This window comes from Panthera uncia (genome assembly GCF_023721935.1).
Source record: "Panthera uncia isolate 11264 chromosome C1 unlocalized genomic scaffold, Puncia_PCG_1.0 HiC_scaffold_3, whole genome shotgun sequence".
In the NCBI taxonomy this organism is placed as follows: Eukaryota; Metazoa; Chordata; class Mammalia; order Carnivora; family Felidae; genus Panthera; species Panthera uncia.
In genome coordinates, this window is record NW_026057584.1 from 66530503 (window position 1) to 66552394 (window position 21892).

General features: G+C 34.8%; 1 protein-coding gene across 1 annotated transcript in view; it reads left to right on the forward strand.

Annotated features, from left to right (window-relative positions):
- LOC125911403 (sodium channel protein type 3 subunit alpha) overlaps nucleotides 1-21892 on the forward strand; it is a 93995-nt gene that overhangs the window by 24029 nt on the left and 48074 nt on the right. Inside the window, exons 5-11 of the mRNA XM_049615263.1 lie at nucleotides 288-416; nucleotides 1068-1159; nucleotides 2230-2502; nucleotides 2710-2773; nucleotides 10238-10379; nucleotides 11479-11685; nucleotides 18644-18934. Coding sequence (XP_049471220.1) covers nucleotides 288-416; nucleotides 1068-1159; nucleotides 2230-2502; nucleotides 2710-2773; nucleotides 10238-10379; nucleotides 11479-11685; nucleotides 18644-18934 — 1198 coding nt within the window. The remainder of the gene's footprint in view (nucleotides 1-287; nucleotides 417-1067; nucleotides 1160-2229; nucleotides 2503-2709; nucleotides 2774-10237; nucleotides 10380-11478; nucleotides 11686-18643; nucleotides 18935-21892) is intronic.

Sequence of the window (21892 nt, forward strand, 5' to 3'; positions counted from 1 at the left end):
AGAGGGCCAACCTGGATCATTATGCATAAAACACATGAAACTATTATTCTAAAAATCTAAAGAGTTAAACAAGATCAGATTCTTTGGGAGAAGATATTATCTCTTCAGTTTAACCCTTCACTCAGGCTTGTAAGATTAATTAAACTAGTCAAGTCTTTGTAAGTGGAAATAAGAAACAAGATTTTAGCAAATTAAAAACCACAAAAGGATAAGATTTGCCATGTTGAAAATATGTATATTTACAGCTCAAATGAAATTGTTAATTTTTGTTTGGATGCTTCTCCTAGGTACACATTCACTGGAATCTACACCTTTGAGTCGCTTATAAAAATCTTGGCAAGAGGGTTTTGCTTAGAAGATTTTACATTCCTTCGTGATCCATGGAACTGGCTGGATTTCAGTGTCATCGTGATGGCGTGAGTATCTTTGAAAAGTTGTTAAACTCGAAGGAATGAAAATAGTTGTAGCATCAACAAGATTGTTGTGACATATTTTAATTGTAGAGTGTTCTTATTAGCCAAATTAACTATATGCCTCATATGTTTTGAGAATACACATTAGAATACATATTGCAAGGTAAATATATCTGGTAAATGAGCAAATAAACAGAATTACTTTCATGTCATAGAGTCTTCCACATCATCAAAATGAAGTTATGCATTGACTCTAACACCTTCAACTGTATTTTGATTACTTTTATAAACAAACTTGTTAATATTAGTGAAAATTACATTGAAACAAAGCAGCCTGCCGCTGAGGCACTCTGAGTTCTGTAGCAATTCCATTTGTTAAAGTCAAGAGGCTCTATATGCCAAACCCAGCTTTCATTCTTTATTTGGAATAAACTTTGCCAAAATTATCAGTAACTCTGATTTAATTCTACAGGTATGTAACAGAATTTGTAAGCCTAGGCAATGTTTCAGCCCTTCAAACTTTCAGAGTCTTGAAAGCTCTGAAAACTATTTCTGTAATTCCAGGTAAGAAGAAACTGGTGTAAGACGATAGGCTCCTTTTATCTCCAACTTTTCTTGTGTATTATTGTGTTGTGTGTGAACTCCCTATTACAGATATGTGACAGAGTTCGTGGACCTGGGCAATGTCTCAGCACTGAGAACATTCAGAGTTCTTCGAGCCCTGAAAACAATTTCAGTCATTCCAGGTGAGAGCTAGGTTAAACACTGGGGTGGACTTTAAATACACTGTAATATTCAGGTTGAAACCACACTTATGACATTAAACTTGTTTATTATTCTTGTTTGTCAACTTCAAGAATGCCAAATGATGTTTCCATGCAGTTCAGTTCCTAAAATTTTAGAAGTTACATACTTATTTATAAAGTCATCTGAGTTTAACGGAGAATTGCATGAGTGTCTATAAAAGTACTAGTCTGCCCTAGTACATGTGTGCACTCTCTGTCTCTCTCTTCCTTTTTGCATTTATGATGTAAAGTTTTCTCTTTTACAATCTGGAAAAAGCTTTGCTAGCATGCCTTTACTAATTGATTTGGGTTTTACCATTCACTGTAGGTCTATTCTGAAAATAGATCTCCTTTTATAAAGGAGAAAAGATTATTATTGAACAGCATGTACCTGGCATGGGATTGTTAGTATTTTCAATTCTTTTCTCCTCTGATTATAGCTACATGGAGGCTGGTATAAAGAATGGGTTGGAGGGAGACAGCCTCATGAAACACAAAATCTGAAATGAAAAGTAACTACAAGTTCATCTTTAGGTGCTCATGGCAACATGTAAAACCACAGGCAAGAAAGCTTCCTGCCTAGGGGTGCCTGGGTCCCTCAGTCAATTAAGCATCCAACTTCGGCCCAGGACATGACCTCACGGTTTGTGGGTTTGAGCCTCACATTGGGCTCTGTGCTGACAGCTCAGAGCCTGCTTCAGATTCTGTGTGTGTTTGTCTCTCCCTGTCTGTCCCTCCCCTGCTCACACACTCTCTCTCTCAAAAATAAATGAATAAGCAAAAAAAAAAAAAAAAAAAAAGCTTCTTGCCTAGATATTTACACTTTCATTTTAAAATCCCCAGAAAGCATACTATTCATAAATAAAACCTGCTTTTCATCCATTTCCCAAACCATCTGGCTATCCATTAAGCTCTGGTGTCTAAACAGCCAAGCAACAGTTTATGGGAAATGAGAATGTGTGTGACTAAGAAGATACACATTGTGGCTTATGACACTATTCCTTGGATGACCTATTGTTGTCTCTCCTCAGGTTTAAAGACCATTGTGGGGGCCTTAATCCAGTCCGTGAAGAAGCTTTCTGACGTCATGATCTTGACTGTGTTCTGTCTGAGCGTGTTTGCTCTAATTGGTCTGCAGCTGTTCATGGGCAACCTGCGGAATAAATGCTTGCAATGGCCCCCAAGCGATTCTGCTTTTGAAACCAACACCACATCCTACTTTAATGGCACAATGGATTCAAATGGAATATTTGTTAATGTAACAATGAGTACATTTAACTGGAAGGATTATATTGAAGATGACAGTAAGAAATATTGCTACATTGTTAACCTGAGTGTTGCTGAATGATTTTTCAACTATAAATAGTTGAGGCTGTGGGGTTGAAGCCATCTTTGTAAATATACTTTATTGTGTCCACTTTGAAAATAACTGATAGTCAAACTCTAATTTATTCCTAATGTCAGTAGGATTGATATGAAATGAATTAGCTAATTCTTCTTTATATTAACAGGTCACTTTTATGTTTTGGATGGACAAAAGGACCCTTTACTCTGTGGAAATGGCTCAGATGCAGGGTAAGAAACATCATATAAAAAATGTAGAACACTTTGAGAAAAAGCAGATAGGAAAAAAAATACAAGGGTATTCTTACATGTAGATTGTAAAAAGTAGCGCTACCTACCTAGGAAGTACCTTCTCTATGTTACTGGATTGCTATTAAGTCTAAATTCACAGCCATTAAAATCACCCCTCTGGGTGAAGACCTTTTTTCCTAGAATTCCATAGTTAAGATGTACCTGATTATTACCCCAAAGTGTGAAGACCCATAGTCTGTTTTTTCTGTAAGCCCATCAGAGCTGTTTAATAAATACAGGGAAGAAAACACAATATGGGCACATTTTGATTGATAATGGGTATGTGTTGATGTGATGAGCTTTGCTGTGGCTGGAAAAGATCCAGAATATAACATGATCTTCAGGGCAAAAGCTCATTTGGCAAATTGCTTTTGAGAGAGTTGGTTGTTCTTGAAGTAGCATGTGCAAAAAAGCCAAGGGACAGATATATGTCAAAGCCATGTACAAGTTTGAGTCTGTATACCTTACAGTTCTTTTGGTCACATTCTACAATAAGGGGCACTTTAATATCTTAGTCATCCTGCTGGTCTCTCATACTTAACATATTTTCCCAAGGGGATTAAAAAGTGATTTTAGGTCAGGGTATAATTTTTTTTAGAAGTGAAGGACAGCAACATTAAGTGACTCTTAAACCACAAAACTTACACAGAACATATTTTGAGTCATCCCAGAAAATGGGAAACTTGTATGGCCATAAATATCTAAGCGCATTATTGAAAAAGTGTATCAGTCCCAGAGATGGTGTTGACAGGGGGAGAATTGTTTTCCTGACGTTTTTCCTAACCTTTTTTTTAGGAGAGTGTAGTAAATAAGAGCATGAATTCTAGAGTTTACATATACTTGGAATCAAACCCTAATTCTGACATTTATAAACCCTGACTTTGGAAAAATATTCTAAGCTCTCTGTATCTGAGTTTATTTATTTTTAAAATGTGGAAAGTAATATTGTCTCTTAGGGTTGTTATGGTGATTGATTAAGTAGTACACATAAAGTACTTGGATTAGCACCTGGTCTATCATGAGCATTTAGTGCATTTTAGGTATTATTATTTTATAATATTATTATTATTGTTAATATAAAAGCCTAGATAAAACTTTAGAGAAGGTTGGATGATACATACTTTATCCCTATTAAGCCATAATAATCATTTCTCTTTATTGGGTAGTTAGTATGCATTAGGTGATTTATATGGTAAAATTGATGGCCACTATTGTTAATTGTCAAATAAAATTCTGAAGAAATCTACCTAATTTCAAGACTTCCTATAACACTACAGTAATCAAGACACTATGGTACCTGGGAAAGAATACATATACAGATCACTGAAACAGAAAAGAGACAGCACCCTGCCCCCCAAAACACAAAAATAGACCGACACAAATGTAGTCAACTAATTTTTGACAAAGAGGAAAATGCAGTGCAATGGAGATAGGAAAGTTTTTTTTGACAAATGGTGCTGGAACAATTGGAAATCCAAATGCAAAGAAATGAACCTAGGTGTAGATCTCACACCCTACCCAAGAACTAAATCAAAATCAATCATAGACCTAAATGTAAAATACAAAACCATAAAATGTATATAAGAAAGCATAGAATAAAATTTACATGACTTCAGATTTAGTGATAAGTTTTAAACACCAATAACAGAATCCATGAAAGAACAAATTGATTAATTTGGACTTAATTAAAATTAAAAATTTCTGCTCTGCAGAGACACTATAAAGGGAATGAAAAAACAAGCTATAATTGGAAGAAAATATTTGCAAAACATGTATCTGAAAAAAGACTTGTATCCAAAATATGCAAAGAAAGTACTCTTAAAACTCAACAACAACAAAAAACCCAAATAACTCAATTTAAAAGCAGGCAAAAATCTGGACACCCTATAAAAGAATATATACAGAAGTCTAATAAGGATATATAAAGATGCTAAACAACATTTGTCATTGGGGAATTGAAAATTAAAACAAAAATGAGTTACTACTATATATTATATACCTATTAGAATGGTTAAAAATCCAAAAAAACCTGGCAATACAAATTGCAGAACAACAAGATGGATGCAGAACAATAAGAATCGTCATTCATCGCTGGTGGGAATGCAAAACAGTACAGCCACTTTGCGAGACAATCTGGCAGTTTCTTACAAAATAAACACAGTCTAACCATATGATCCAGCAATTGCCCTACTAGATATTTAGCCAATTAAATTGAAATTTATGTCTACACAAAAACATTCATGTGAATATTTATAACAGTTGTATTCATAATCACAAGAAACTGGGAAGCCTGGGTGGTTTAGTCAGTTAAGCATCCAACTTTTGATTTCAGCTCAGGTCACCATCTCACAGTTCATGACATTGATCTCCATATCAGGTTCCAGGCTGCATGGAGCTTGCTTGGGATTCTCTCTCGCCCTCTTTTTCTGCCCCTGCCCTGCTCATACACATGCACACATGCTCTCGCTCTCTCTCTCTCTCTCTCAAAATAAATAAACTTAAAAAAAAACCCAAAAAACTGGAAGCAATCAAGATGTCCTTTAACAGGTGAATGGATAACTGTGCTGTATTCATCCAGTGAAATATTACTCAGTGATAAAAAGAAAATGAGCTATCAGGCCACAAAAAGACATTGAGAACCTTAAATGCATATTAATACATGAAAAAAGCCATATAAACAAAGCTATATTCGTCTGATTCCAATTACATGACATTATGGAAAAGATCACAATAGAAATGATTTAAAAAATCAGATTTTCAAAGGTTTGGGGTGGGTTGACTGGGTGATACACGTAGAATTTTTTAGGGTGGAGAAATTTCTTCATGATTCTGTAATGATGAACACAAGCATCTGTCAAAACCCACAGAACTTTAAAGTACAATGAGTTAACACTGTATGCAAATAAAAAAATAATTTGTCAGTTTGGGTATCTCTGGTTGAAATACAGAATGTGACAAAGGGATATAAATATATTTAAAATGTATAAAAAAAAAACTGAAGGAAGGAGTGGGAGAATAAGTACCTATCTAAGCAACTTTGGAAATGAGTGGAGTCTGTAAGACAAAGGCAAAAACCCTGTACTCTAGTTAATAAAGTTGTTTCCCATGTTAGTTTGGATTAACAGTCCTGAAACAACTTTGCATGTGTACTGGTATTGAACAGTTAAGCATATAGATAGCAGATGATGGAAGCAGCCAATTTTTTTTATCTTTCCATTTATTTAAATTCAAGTTAGTTACCATATAGTGTAGCATTGGTTTCAGGAGTAGAACCCAGTGATTCACCACTTACATATAACACCCAGTGCTCATCCCAACAAGTGTCTTCCTCAATGCCCACCACCCATTTAGTCCATCCCCCCATCTACCTCCCCTCTAGCAATCCCCAGTTTGTTCTCTGTATTTAAGAGTCTTATGGTTTGCCTCCCTACCTGTTTTTATCTTATTTTTCCTTCCTTTCCTCTATGTTCATCTGTTGTGTTTCCTAAATTCCACATCAGTGAAATCATATATATTTGTCTTTCTCTGGCTGACTTATTTTGCTTAGCATTATACCCTCTAGTTCCACCCACATTTTTGCAAGTGGCAAGATTTCATTCTTTTTGATCGCTGAGTATTTCATTGTGTATATGTACCACATCTTCTTTATCCATTCGTCAGTCGATGGACATTTGGGCTCTTTCCATAATTTGGCTATTGTTGATAGTACTGCTATCAACATTGGGGTGCATGTGCCCCTTCCAATCAGCAGTTTTGTATCCTTTGGATAAATACCTAGTAGTGCAATTGCTGTATTGTAGGGTAGTTCTATTTTTAATTTTTTGAGGAACCTCCATACTGTTTTCCAGAGTTGCTGTACCAGTTTGCTTTCCCACCAGCAGTGTGAAAGGGCTTCCCTTTCTCCACATCCTCGTCAACATCTGTTGTTGCCTGAGTTGTTAACTTTAGCTATTCTGACAGGTGTGAGATGGTATCTCATTGTGGTTTTGATTTGTGTTTCCCTGATGATGAGTGATGTTAAACATCTTTTCATGTGTCTGTTGGCCATCTGGATGTCTTCTTTGGAAAAATATAAATTCATGTCTTCTGGCCATTTCTTCACTGGATTATTTGTTTTTGGTGTGTTGAGTTTGGTAAGTTCTTTATAGATTTTGGGTACTAGCCCTTTATCAGATATGTCATTTGCAAGTATCTTCTCACATTCTGTTGGTTGCCTTTTAGTTTTGTTGATTGTTTCCTTTGCTGTGTGGAAGTTTTTTATTTTGATGAGGTCCCAATAGTTCACTTTTGCTTTTATTTCCTTTGCCTCCAGAGACATGTCTAGAAAGAAGTTTCTGCAACCAAGATCTAAGAGGTTGCTTCCTGCTTTCTCCCGTAGGATTTTGATGGCTTCCTGTGTCACATTTAGGCCTTTCATCCATTTTGAATTTATTTTTGTGTATGGTGTAAGATAGTGGTCCAGTTTCATTCTTGTGCATGTCATTTATCCAGTTTTCCCAGCATCATTTGCTGAAGAGGCTGTCTTTTTTCCATTCGATAATCCTTTCTTGCTCAAAGATTAGTTGGCTATACATTTGTGGATCCACTTCTGGGTTCTCTATTCTGTTCCATTCATCTATGTGTCTGTTTTTGTGCCAGCACCATTACTATCTTGATAATTACAGCTTTGTAATACAACTTAAGGTCTGGAATTGTGATGCTTCCAGCTTTGGCTTTCTTTTTAACATTACGTTGTCTATTTGGGGTCTTTTCTGATTCCAAACAAATTTTAGGGATTGTTTGTTCTAGCTCTGTGAAGAATGTTGGTGTTATTTTGAGAATCTACACATTTTGAATGTGTAGATTGCTTTGGGTAATATAGACATTTTAACATCAGTTGTTCTTCCATCCATGAGCATGAAATGTTTGCCCTGGTTTCTAGTACCGTTCTCCAATAAAAGACAAGGTCTTCTTGGACAAATGGCCAATGCTAGAGCAGGAAATATGAGTCTGTGGCATCTTGCAGTGCCACAAAGTTAGAAAGTGCTAAAAAAGACAAACAAAAACAAGACACACAGAATTATGAGGTTAAATCAAAGAGAAGTAGTCAATGAAGTCAATGAAAAAGCTTTCAATGACCAAAACTGGAACAATTTAAGCAACAAATTATATAAAACAAATTAGAATTCAAAGTGAAAATTAGTATTATGAGTAAATACTCATATAAACAAGTGATTGAATACCCATTCATCAGTCATTGGACGTTGGGCTTTTTATATAATTTGGCTATTGTTGATAATGCTGCTATAAACATTGAGGTGCATGTGCCTCTTTGAATCAGTATTTTTATATCCTTTGGGTAAATACGTAGTAGTGCAATTGCTGGATTACAGGAGAGTTCTTTTTTAACTTTTTGAGTAACTTCCACACTGTTTTCCACAGTGGCTGCACCAGTTTGCATTCCCATCAACAGTGTAAGAGGGTTCTTTCTCTGCCTCCTCACCAACACCTGTTGTTTCCCGTGTTGTTAATTTTAGCCATTCTAACAGGTGTGAGGTGATATCTCATTGGAGTTCTGATTTGTATCTCCCTGATGGTGAGCGATGTTGAACAGCTTTTCATGACTGTTAGCCATCTGGACGTCTTTTTTGGAAAAATGTCTATTCATGTCTTCTGCCCATTTCTTAACTGGGTTATTTGTTTTTTGAGTGTTGAGTTTGGAAAGTTCCTTATGGATTTTGGACACTAACACTTTATCAGATATGTCATTTGCCAGTACCCTCTCCCATTCCGTAGGTTGCCTTTCAGTTTTGTTGATTGTTTCCTTTGCTGTGCAGAAGCTTTTTATCTTGATGAGGTCCCAATAGTACATTTTTGCTCGTTTCCCTTGCTCTGGAGATGCATTTAGTAAGAAGTTACTATGGCTGGTGTCAAACAACATGGATGGAGCTAGACCATATTACCCTAAGCAAAATAAGTCAGTCAGAAAAAGACAAATACCACATAATTTCACTTATATGTGGAATTTAAGAAGTGAAACAGATGAACATATAGGGAAAAAGAGAGAGACAAACCATGAAACAGACTCTTAGCTACAGAGAACAAACAGGGTTGCTGATGGGAGGTGGGCAGAGGATGGGTTAAAAGGGTGGTGGGTATTAAGGAGGGCACTGGTGATGAGCACTGAGTGTTGTATGTAAGTGACGAATTCATAAATTCTACTTATGAAACTAATATTATACTATATGTTAACTAACTAGAATTTAAATAAAAACTTGAAATTAAAAAAGAAATTATTGAATAAATACATAAATGAGAGGTAATAGACAAATCCCCCATGCAGAAGAATTCCAAACAATTTATGTACTTACTCTGCTCTTAAGAAGGTGGATCATAACTCCCTGTTCCTGATGTGTGGGCTGCACATTGTGACTTCATTACAAAGAGCGCACTATGGGGGAAAAAAAGAGTAAATTTACAGTGGAGAAACTTGACAAACACTACCTCCAGTCAGGTGATGAAAGTTAGTGTCGACAATGATAAGTCATATCGATAGTATGTACCCTTGATATGATAGGACAATAATAATATTGTACCTCTGTGGTCTTCTTTCCAAAAATCCATAACCCCAATCTCATCATGAGAACAACAACATCAGACAAATACCAATTGAAAGAAATTCTTCCAAATACCCAAAAGTATTCCTCAAAACTATGAAAGTAATCAGAAACAAGGGAAGTCTTAGAAACTTTCTCAGAGGAGCCTAAAGTGACATAATGACTAAATAGAACATGGAATCCTGAATGGGATCCTGGAATATAAAAAGGATATTAGGGGAAAAAAACCTGAGAAAATCTGAATGAAGCATTGGCTTTGGTTAATAATAATGTATCAGTATTAGTTAAAATGTACCATACCAACATAAGATGTTAATAATAGGGGAAACTGGGCATATTTGGGAAGTCACTGTGCCCTCTTTTTAATTGTTTTGTAAATCTCAAGTTATTCTAAAATATAAGTTTTATTTTATAAAATTCTATAGAAGTGGCTAATGAAGCAGCTCATTAAGTGGTTCCCTACTGGCCCTTCTGGCCTTTCATTTTAAATAATTGATTCTTGCTTGACACTTTGTAAAGAGCAGGAGACTAATGATGTTAGAGGCAAAAGTGTGTGGTTGCTGCCTCTTTGTCATTCTAAGTATCTGTAAATCTGACTCCTTGCATCCAAATTTTCTATTGGTTTTCCTAATACATTTCATATAATAACAGTATCACTGTATGCAATTACTGAAAGTGCTCTACAAATACAGGCAAGAAAATTCATCATAGACAGCAACTCTGGGTTTTGACAAGTCCTTTATATCAACATCAATTGAAATAACTATAATGGCTATGCTGACCTTAGCTCCAATTCTCTCTCTTATAGCCAGTGTCCAGAAGGATACATCTGTGTGAAGGCTGGTCGAAACCCCAACTATGGATACACAAGCTTTGATACCTTTAGTTGGGCTTTCTTGTCTCTATTTCGACTCATGACTCAAGACTACTGGGAGAATCTTTACCAGTTGGTAAGTGTCTTAGTCCATTGGGGCTGCTGCAACAATATACCACAGACTGGATAGCTTATAAATAACAGAATTTTATTGCTCACAGTTCTGGAGACTGGGAAGTTTAAGAACAAGACACCAGCATGGCTCCATTCTGGCAAGAGCCCCTTTCTGGTTCATAAGCTGATACCTTCTCACTGTGTCATCATCTCTCTGGAGGCTCTTTTTTTCAGGCACTAATCCCATTCATGATAGCTCTACCTTCAAAACCTCCCAAAGGCCCCACCTTCTAATACTATCACCTTGGACATTAGGATTTAAAGTTAGGAATTTTGGGGGGACATAAGCATTCAGGCCGTAGGAGTAAGGTTCAAATCAACATGTGTGGGATTTAATTTTATGAACATATATGAACTGAAAAATATCAATACTTGTTAGTAACACACTAGAATACAGAGGAGGGTCCAGTACAGCAAGTTTGCCTAGAATCCCAATTGTTCATTCAGTCAGTACATGTACAGTAAGGACTTTTTATATGAAGGACATTTCGCTAGGAACTATAGAAGATGCAAAGAATGTTCAGGCTTTGAGTTCATAATCTAATTATAGATATAAAAGGAACACGTGAAAATATTTAAAAGCTCAGTGCTCACTTTTTCTTTCTTTCCTTATTTAAATTCAAGTTAGTTAACACACAGTGTAGTGTTGGTTTCAGGAGAACTGTGATTCATCACTTACATATGACACGCAGTCCTCATACCAACAAGTGCCTTCCTCAATGCCCATCACCCATTTAGCCCATCCGCCCCATCCCCCTCCCCTCCAGCAACCCTTAGTTTGTTCTCTGTATTTAAGAGTCTCTTATGGTTTGCCTCCCCCTCTGTTTTTATCTTATGTTTCCCTCCTTTCCCCTATAGTGAAAGATAAATATATGATTTCACTTATATGTGGAATTTAAGAAACAAAACAGAATCAATGTTCATTTTAACACCAAACAAATCTTGGTCAAAATACAGGATGATAAAAAGTATTCATCTCCTCACTATCTAATTATGGAAATAAAATCTTTACCTGGGACATTATATAAAATACTGATGAAATTACCCTTTGTTTCCTCTAGACATTACGTGCTGCTGGAAAAACCTACATGATATTTTTTGTCCTGGTGATTTTCTTGGGATCTTTTTATTTGGTGAATTTGATACTGGCTGTGGTGGCCATGGCCTATGAGGAACAGAATCAGGCCACCTTGGAAGAGGCAGAACAGAAAGAGGCTGAATTTCAGCAAATGCTTGAACAGCTTAAAAAACAACAGGAAGAAGCTCAGGTACTAAGTGATAAAGTTTCATGGCTACTGTTGTTATTTTTTTATTGTAAATTTTAAGTAGGAATATTGTTGTGCACAGAGGTCAAACTGGAACTGGCTTTTCATTTGGTATACAAGCACTGTCATTAGAAAAGGGAAAGCTGGGGCACCTGGGTGGCCCAGTTGGTTAAGCATCGACTTTGGCTCAGGTCATGATCACATCATGTTCCAGGAGTTTGAGCCCCATGTTGGGCTCTGTGCTGACAGCTCAGACCTTGGAGCCTGCTATGGAGTCTGTGTCTCCCTCTCTCTCTGCCCCTCCCCTGCTCACACTTTGTCTCTTTCTCTTAAAAATAAATAAACATAATTTAAAAAAAAAAGAGAGAGAAAGCTATTCAAACCTAAAATTGTTTCTCAAGTTGGAATCAAAGGAACATTATCTATAGAAATTAGCTTGGGGTAGAAAACACAGTTGGGATAAGGTTAACTATGAAAGTGTCTCATGAAACCTGAGAGAGGAATCTGATATTCAGTTTAATGTGAAAAGATATATAACTGGTATTTCCAACTATTCATGTTTCACTCCTAATTATAACATTTGAGGGTTTATTCTGAAGTTAATTGAGCTCAAATGTTAACAAGAGAACTTTATGTATACCTACTTTTAGCCATTCTTTGGGGTTTCTGTAGCTTAAAAGGTGTTTGTTACAGCCCCTATCAGGATATCATGAAAGCATCTGCATTAGATTCCAACTTTAAATTCTCATTAATATTAAAAGGCTATTTGAACACAGGTCATGGTGAATGGGGTATTCATGTCTTGAGGGAACAGACAGAAGAACAGTATTGGCTTAAAAGAAAATCATAGGAAGACAGTAAATTCTGATTCAGGGCAGTGAAACTTACAGTTCCTCCACATTTTTGCCAATATTTGGTATGGTCAGTCTTACTAGCCATTCTACTAAGTCCTTCACTGTTTTATTCTGCATTTTCTTAATGATTAATGATGTTGAGCATATTTTCATGTTATTTTCTGTCTATGTATCTTCTATTATGAAGTGGATGTTTAAATCATTTGCCCATTTGTTTTTTAAACTGGGTTTTTTGTTTTCTTGAGTTTTTAGTCTTTATATATCCTCAAAATAAGTCCTTTAGTCTTCAATGATATATATACTTTGCAAATATTTTCTCCTAGTCTGTAATTTACTTTTCATTCTTCTAATAATATTTTTAGGATAAAAGTTAAACTTTGATGAAATATACTTTACCAAGCCTTTTTTGTTTGTTAGGTCATGTTTTGGCATTGTATCTAACACATTTTTGCCAAATTAACATCATACAGATTTTCCATTTTTTCTTCTAGAAGCTTTATAGTTTCATGTCCTATATTTAGGTCAATGATCCATCTTAAGTTAATTTTTGTGTAAGGTGTAATTTATATGTTGAGATTTTTCTTTTGCATATGTACATCTAATTACTATAGCACCATTTGTTGAACAAAATATCTTTCTCCACTAAACTGCGTTTGAACTTTTGTCAAAAATCAGTTGTCCAGATGTGAATGTGTCTATTTCTGGATTTTGTTCTGTTCAATTGATTTGTTTCTCTTTATACCAATACACATTTTTATTACCACAGCTATTTAATAAGTCTTGAAATTAGACAGTTATAGCTCTCCAACTTTCTTTTTCATAGCTGTTTTAACTATTCTAAGCCCTTTGTAACTTTATATGGGTTTTAGAATCACCTTGTTAATTTCAGTTACATTAATTTCTGTTGCTGTGTCTTCAAGTTCATCATCTTTTCTTCTGTAATGTCTGATGTGTCATTAATCCTATCCAGTGCCTTTTTCAACTCAGTTTATGCCATTTTCATCTCTAAAACATTGATCTGCATCTCTTTTATATTTCCCATGTCTTTAACATTTTGAACAGACACAATATAGTTATAATAACTGTTTAAAGTCCTTGTCTGCTAATTCTAAATCTGTGTCAGATCTTAGTTGGTTTTAATTAATTTTTTTTCTTCATTACTGTTCATGTATTACTGATTTTTTTTTTTTTTTGCATTCCTAACAATTCTCAATTTAATTCCAGACACTGTTAACTTTACCTTTTTTGGGTGCTGGATATTTTTGTATTCCTAAAAAATTTCTTGATCCTTATTTGGGGACATTACTTACATTACTTATAAACGGTTTGATTCTTTTGCATCTTGAAACCTTTGAAGAGTTATTAGGTAGAAGTGGTGGAGCATCTAGTGAAAAGCAGACTATTCCCTACCACTGAGCGAAGATCCTTTTAAATAGTATCCAATGCCCCATTAATGCAGTGTCTTCAAAACCACTGTTACATGTATTTTGTCTGTTTTAGTGTTTGTTGCAGGAGGGAGAGCAAATCCCTATTACCATATCTTAGCCAGAAGCAGAAGTCCAAATAACTTTTGTACATAGTGACTTTTTGATATATAGTGATTTTTTTTTTTCAGACGGATGGTTCTAGGTATTTAAAGCATTATTTGAATGACAGCAGATCTTTGAATTTGTAGATTCAAAATTTAAGTTCTTAATAATTCTTAGTTACTTTGAAGATGCACAACATATAGCACTAAGTCCTTTTTTTGAGGCTTTTTTTTGGTGGGACAGGGATTTGACAATGATTGTTTAGCTGGTTACCCAAACCAACCATTTTCTTAGCATTTGTTGAACAAGCTGGCTTTACTATTTTCATCTTACCATTGGGTACAGAGTAGTATCATTGTTACATTTATTGATTTTATAAGAAAAGCTAAAAAACAAGTTTGATGACACTTGAAAATCTTATGAAAATATACCTCATGGTTGGCAGAAAGTTCTACTACATTTCAAGTACTTAAGAGTTTACTTCAGACCACTGTAAATAAAACCCATTTATAAGATAATGAAATACATTATCTATTTACAGGGCTAATTATTTATCTCAAGGTTTAAATAAATATTATAGGAGGTAATATTTGTAGATTTTATGTAAATGTATCTTAAAGAATTGGATTATTATAGTATCATTTATAAAAACAGACAAAGCAATGTGCTTGAAAATACTACACAGATACATAGTACAGAGTAAGAATACATTGTGAAATTCTACCACTTGAGGGTAAAATATGGCATCAATTAAAAGAGTATAATCTTTTAAAGTTAGAAGTGAAAGTGCATAATGTCTATTAGAAGTTTAAAGAATCTAATTATCTACATCCTAATTAGGTCAACTAAAAAATGTCCATTCTTTTCACTTAAGTGTCAGTTATTGGATTCCAGTGAACAAATGATGATTTGATAGCTTCATACATATAAAAATTTAAACTGATTCTAGGGTAACTAATCCCAGTATTTTAATAGGGACTAGGATGGCACAGTACCAATCCAATATTAATTCCTTATTGAGAGTAGAGGTAACAATGCCCAGATAATAGCCAGTGTTGAAACACAGGAAGGGGTTGGAGGCAGACACAGAGGGAGACGTAGTCTACCCATGAGATCATTGGTGCTCCAGTGTAAACTTGCATCTTGCTAATCACCAGTGACTCTTCAAATTTACCATTTAGTCAATGACTTCATGAAGCCTAGCATCACTTCTGTTTTCATTTAGTATCTGTTGAAGGGCCTCCTAGTGCTAGTCATTGTTTAGACATGCAAAAGTAATGTAGTAAGCTCAGTGAACTCACAAATCAAATATAACTTTAAAGGATCATGAAAGACAAAACCCAACAACAACAAAAAGATTTATCCTAAGTCACCATAACTATTTGGCAGTTAACTTGTGATCTTTAAATGTGTAATAGTGCCCAATATAACATATCCCATAACAATGTATATTGATCTGATAGGAAAAATTTAATAATAAACTTTGGGGCAAAATTAGAAATAGTGGTATTTAAGAGATCCAAAATAATTAGAGGTAAAATTGAAACAGGTATAGTTAATGTCTTGTAATTTTATGGGTTTTTAAACCTGGATTTATGTCTTTAAATTTTTTTAAGTTTATTTATCCATTTTGAGAGAGAGAGGTAGGCAGGGAGGGGTAGAGAAAGGATCCCAAGTACAGAGCCTGATGTAGGGTTCAAACTCACGAACAGCAAGACCATGACCTAAGCTGAAATCAAGAGTTGGACGCTTAACTCACTGAGCCACCCAGACACCCCCAAACTGGATTTATGTTTATTTATTTTTAAATATATGAAATTTATTGTCAAATTGGTTTCCATACAACACCCAGTGCTCATCCCATCAGGTGCCCTCCTCAATACCCATCACCCACCCTCCCTTCCCTCCCACCCCACATCAGCCCTCAGTTTGTTCTCAGTTTTTAAGAGTCTCTTATGCTGGATTTATGTTTAAAGTGAAGTATAATTACAAGCAGCCATGTGGCTTTATTTTTTAAGGACTGTGTGTATACAGTGAGTTATATACGCTAAATCACACAGAAAGGTTATAAGAAGAACTAAATGTTATTCCTTGAGTAAATATTAAGCATATATTTGTTATTTGTTATAGGAGGAATTCATCAATGCAATACTCCCAGTCTAAGTAAGCAGGACATTGGTCTTGTCACAGAGATGGGTAGAAACAGGTACACAGACATGAGAGGTGACAGGAAACATCTGCCTTTGAGGGAATCGGCAAATCACTGGCAGTGGAACAAGTGACAGATTTGAGTTGATGAGTGACACAGAAAATGTGTTGTGTCGGGAGGTTACTGTTGTTGCCTTAGAAATGCTTTAGTTTTGAGTTATTTGAACTGTTATCCAGAATAGGTAGGGAAATCATGTCTTATGCAAAACAAATTCCGGAAGTGATTTAAATGAACATGAGTTTCAGGATTATGACAAAGGAATATTACCACCACTTCCTTTATTTCTAACTGCAAACAAGTCAATAAATGATTAACACTGTGTGTTGCACTGTGTTACTGTGTATGCAAAGTGGAAAGGAGAATTAAAGACTTTATTTGGATAAAAATAAATATATGTATATTCATTAGTTCAACAAATGCTGTATATTATGTACCTCCTATGTATCAACTACTAAGCAACTCTAACTTGCTACAAATAAGTGCTTCATTTATTCACTTTATTTTATATATATTTACATTGGACTCATTCATATTTACAAAGGGCCCTTAATATTTCTCATCTTCCATTACTAATGATATTAGAAGTGATACTAAAATCAAGAATCCAATAAAAAAATCTGGCTCTCTGACACTATGTAATTTTATAAATACCCAAACTCTGAATTACTGTTCCACTAAATTGCTAGACAATGACTTATACTGAGTCTTAGATCTAGGTTTCCATAATGAATACAGTATTCAATATAAACAAAAATCTGTTTTACATTTTACATTGTTTAGCCCAACACACATATTTAATTCTATATGGAGTACTACGATTCCTATCCCTGGGATCATGATAATCTTAGAATATTTGTATTATACCACCTTTAGTTTTAAGCCTTTTTTTCTTTTTAATTATTTGCAGTTGAGATGAGATTTAGAAATAGAAGTTATTTTGGAGGCTTTGCTTCTCCTCAGGAAGGAAAAAACAAAAAGCATGTGTTATCAAACTCATTTTAAATTGTTTTATCTTCTTTCCTAAAATATGTTTCTGTTATACAGATCATCGTGACACATAGTCTTTTAGGAGATCTTCAAAATCCAAGTCTAAATAAGATGTGTTGTTCTTTTCCCACCCTCACCCCAGTGTCTAAGACAATTGACAGCTTAATACCTTTTTTGTCTTTATTCACCAAACATTTACTGGACACTTTTTATGTCAGGTGGCATAATAGGCAATGTGCACAAACACATATGACTAAATTCTTATCTAGCATTTATCTAGTAGAGAAGATAGGATAGAACAAAATGGGTGGCTAAATTAGAGTTGTTTGTATTCAGTAATGACATATGTAAAGAGTTGAACCAACATTCTTATAATTTAATCATTTCCACTTCTGTGATTATATTTAAAAACAAGAATATACTTAATGAGAACTCAGCTTTGATATGCACTATATCACTGTTTCATATTCTCTCTAGTCATGGCTAAATCATTTTCAGTCTTAAAATACTATTCATATAAATGAAATTACAACACATTTGTCATGTGTCATCTTAGAGCTGGTTGTTTCTTTAGTATATACAGAAATTCAAAACAACTAAGTATACTTAGTGCTGAAACAAAAAAGAAAATATTTGAAGATCTAATAATCCCTTGAATGATCATTTCAGGCATTTACTGATTGCTATGTTAATCACTTATTATTTATAATAACAATAAATAATATATAAACATTAAAAAATTTAAAACTAAAAGTGCTATGTAATAAATTAGTCATGTTAATCTCAGTTCACCCTAGGGATGTGAACTATAGTACTGAATATAATTCAAATGAAGGAAAAGGTCAAACTTGCCAATATATTCCCACTCTTTTTATCTGGTGGTAAAGCAGTAGGCACTTCAAATGATTTGAGTTCATCACCAAAGGAAAAGAAACGATCTTAGTCCTAGATTTAGAAGGAAAAAATATCACTCAGTTGTTCACAGTCACATGTGGGAAGAACAAGTCTGTGGATGGAATTGGAATAGTAATCAGATCAGCAACCACCGCAAAGAGAACATTTGCTTTTAAAATGTAGAAGATATTTTTAAGAGAGCAATTTTGCCTAGAAATTAAGCTAATCTCAACAGGTTTTTTTTTTTTTTTAAAGACTCTCCAAGAGATGTACCAAACCTGACTTTTCTTGCCTTAATGCATAGGTTACCATATTGCTTTGTACTGTTTTAAATCGTCATTATTAAGTAAACTCTCTTGTGGTAAAACACAACGAAATGACCAGAATGTTTCCATATGCTTAATAGTCTTACATGGCAATGTGTGTACCACAGTCAACTGTTTCCAAAATGACTTGTTATAAACAGTGCCTGGCTTTGTCTCAAACAGGCAGTTGCAGCCGCATCAGCTGCTTCAAGAGATTTCAGTGGAATAGGTGGGTTAGGAGAGCTCCTGGAAAGTTCTTCAGAAGCATCGAAGTTAAGTTCCAAAAGCGCTAAGGAGTGGAGGAACCGACGGAAGAAAAGAAGACAGAGGGAACATCTGGAAGGAAACAACAAAGGAGAGGGAGACAGGTTTCCCAAATCAGAATCTGAGGACAGTGTCAAAAGAAGAAGCTTTCTTTTCTCCATGGATGGAAATCGACTGACTAGCGACAAGAAATTCTACTCCCCTCATCAGGTATGGTTTTCTATGAAGTGTTCCATTTGTTTTGTCATTGCTATTGCTTTGTATTTACTGATTTTGGCATATTTTTATAATATCTCATATAAATGAGGGACAGGGAACTAACATTTAATGGTTATTTAATTTGTATCATAAGTTGTCTTTAAAAGAGACTTTTATTAAACCATTGATAACGTTTAAGGTAATCAGCTTTACACATGCACTAATTTGAGACCCTGTTTCTTTAAATTTTTATTTTTCAACGTTTTTTATTTATTTTTGGGACAGAGAGAGACAGAGCATGAACGGGGGAGGGGCAGAGAGAGAGAGGGAGACACAGAATCTGAAACAGGCTCCAGGCTCCAAGCCATCAGCCCAGAGCCTGACGCGGGGCTCGAACTCACGGACCGCGAGATCGTGACCTGGCTGAAGTCGGACGCTTAACCGACTGCACCACCCAGGCGCCCCGAGACCCTGTTTCTTAATCTCCTCTTTTTTGGGGGGTGAGGGTATGAAACCCACCTATCAAATTTTTCTCTTCAGTGAGAGTTTTGCAATCTCTTGTTTACCTTTTTCATTTTGAGACCTCAAATGAACTTAGTATCTTTGCATATGGGTGTCTCCTTTTATTTTTTGAGGTTCTCACTGCAACATATGTATGAATTTTGAAAAGAAATGTTACTGGATTTTGCCTTATTCTTTTGATATGAGAACTGTGCTGTCATAAGTCTCCATTATGTTGACATGGTGTTGCTCTATGAAACATTAGAATGAAATGACCTAAGTGCTCTTGGAAGAGACCTAAACTGAAGACAGTGTATGTTTGCTCTGATTTAATATGAACTACACAATTCTGCAGCATATCTTCAAGCCAATGAGGGAAAGTAGTTTTAAATCTTTGTTAATACATTTTATGGGTTGCATAATGTAAAGAGTAAATAATTATGAAATCTGTGATAAGTACAGTTATGTTTGAACATTATTTGGTTCCCCTAGAATTTCATGTGCCATGAATTATTAACTCTTATAATCATATTAATCTGGGTCAGAATTATACCCTAAAAATAATGTTTTAGGGGACATTATATAATTGAGATAAAGCAAAAAACTGTGTATCAACCAAGAGGTATGACATCTTTCTTATAAAGAACAAAAACTTTTCTAAAAATTAGAAGGATAAGCACAAAATTCAATATAGTGTTTAGTTATTGGCTGACAGGAAAGGGCATATGTAAGTTATCAATGGGTGTTTATTTCATAATTTATATTGAAGATGTAAATAAAATAAAAAATAAATCGATAATAAACTCCATATTAATAACTTGAATTCTCTTAGTAGAATAAAATAGATGTGCACACACAAAAAGTTAAAAGATAAAAATCATTTCCCTTCAGATAATGTCAGTACCAAGAGATCCAATTATTGTCTTGCATAATACAAATATAAAGTATGGTTTTATATCAGCACAACGCATTTGGGATTAACTGGAAGCTCTATTTGTCTATTTCTGTGACCAGATTTTTTTTGCTTAAACTGTCACCCTTGATATTTTAGCATTATTAAGACTATTAGGAGTCATTAGGATTAGGATTATTTGACACTGTAACATAATGATTGACGTCACAGAAGCTTGTGTTCATATGTCAACTCCAAGTAAGTTCTGTGACCTTTCTAGTCACTTGTACTATGTTCAGTTTCTGTAAAAGAGGGTAATGATGTCTACCTTAAAGAGTTGTGTGAGATTAAGCAACACAGAGAAACCTTATGTGACAAATAGTAAAGCTCTTATTAAGTTGGTGAATTATTCAAAATGAGGGAACTTTTGAGTAGTTTCAACAATCGCAAATGTATATGCATAGTAGCAGTATTTATGTGAGCACATTTATATGTTTTTAAAAACAGTATTACGTCCATCATTGTTTCATCACCGTGCTCAAAGATAAACTGCAGATTAGTTCATTCAGCCAATCAACAAATATTTTTTGACCACCAGTTAAGTGGCAGAAATAGTTCTAGGTAATAAAAATACTTCAGTGAATGGATACAATTCACTAACTTCATGGAAATTTATACTAAAGAAGAAGCCAGACAATATGTGAGATAAGTTATACACTGTGTTAGAAGGTGATAAGTGCTATGGGGAAAAAAAAGTAAATCACAAAAAGGGGATCAGGAGCACTAACTGGATGTAAAAATTGTAAATAGGGTGGTTTGGGATGCTCTCACTGTAAAGGAGATATTTCAGCAAAGATTTTAAGGAGGCAAGAAAAGGGACTATCTCATTGAAGAGCATCCCAGACTTGTGGAAGAGCCAAGTGTAAGGCCCTGGCATGGCAGTATGCCTGGAATGCTCAAGGAGCATCTGTGAGCCTGTGTTGAGTGAACCACGGAGAGGCAATAGCAGAGGGAAGTTGGGGAACAGCCAGAATTTTAATACTCAAAATACAGAATCAGTATATACACATGCTATATATAATTTATTTTCCAGTATTTATAGATATAGGGATAGTAGGTAGGTAGATAAATAGGTTGGGAGATAGATAAATGGATAGATAGATGGGAGAGATTTTAAAAGTAAAAGAAAGATCCTATTAACATGGATAATTTACATATTCCAGTAAAGACAGACAGGGAGCATTAACAAAACTCACAAGCAAAAATATACCAGAAGCAGTTTACAATTTCTGGTTGTATAAACAAAAAAGGACTCTCTGATAGTAAAGAAAATCAGTGAAAGTAGTGGGAATAGGAAGCATAAAATGGACATGGCATACTGTTCAAAACAAATTTATCTTCTGAAAATGTCGAGGCAGAGAAGCCATAAATTATGGATACACTGCCCCATACTAACATAAATTTTAAATGTTTTTTTTTACATTTAGTCATTACTTCATTTTCAAATAGATAAATCATGTTCAGAGTATAACATGAAAAGGTACTTAAGGATGTACAATGGAAAGTGAATCCCCTCC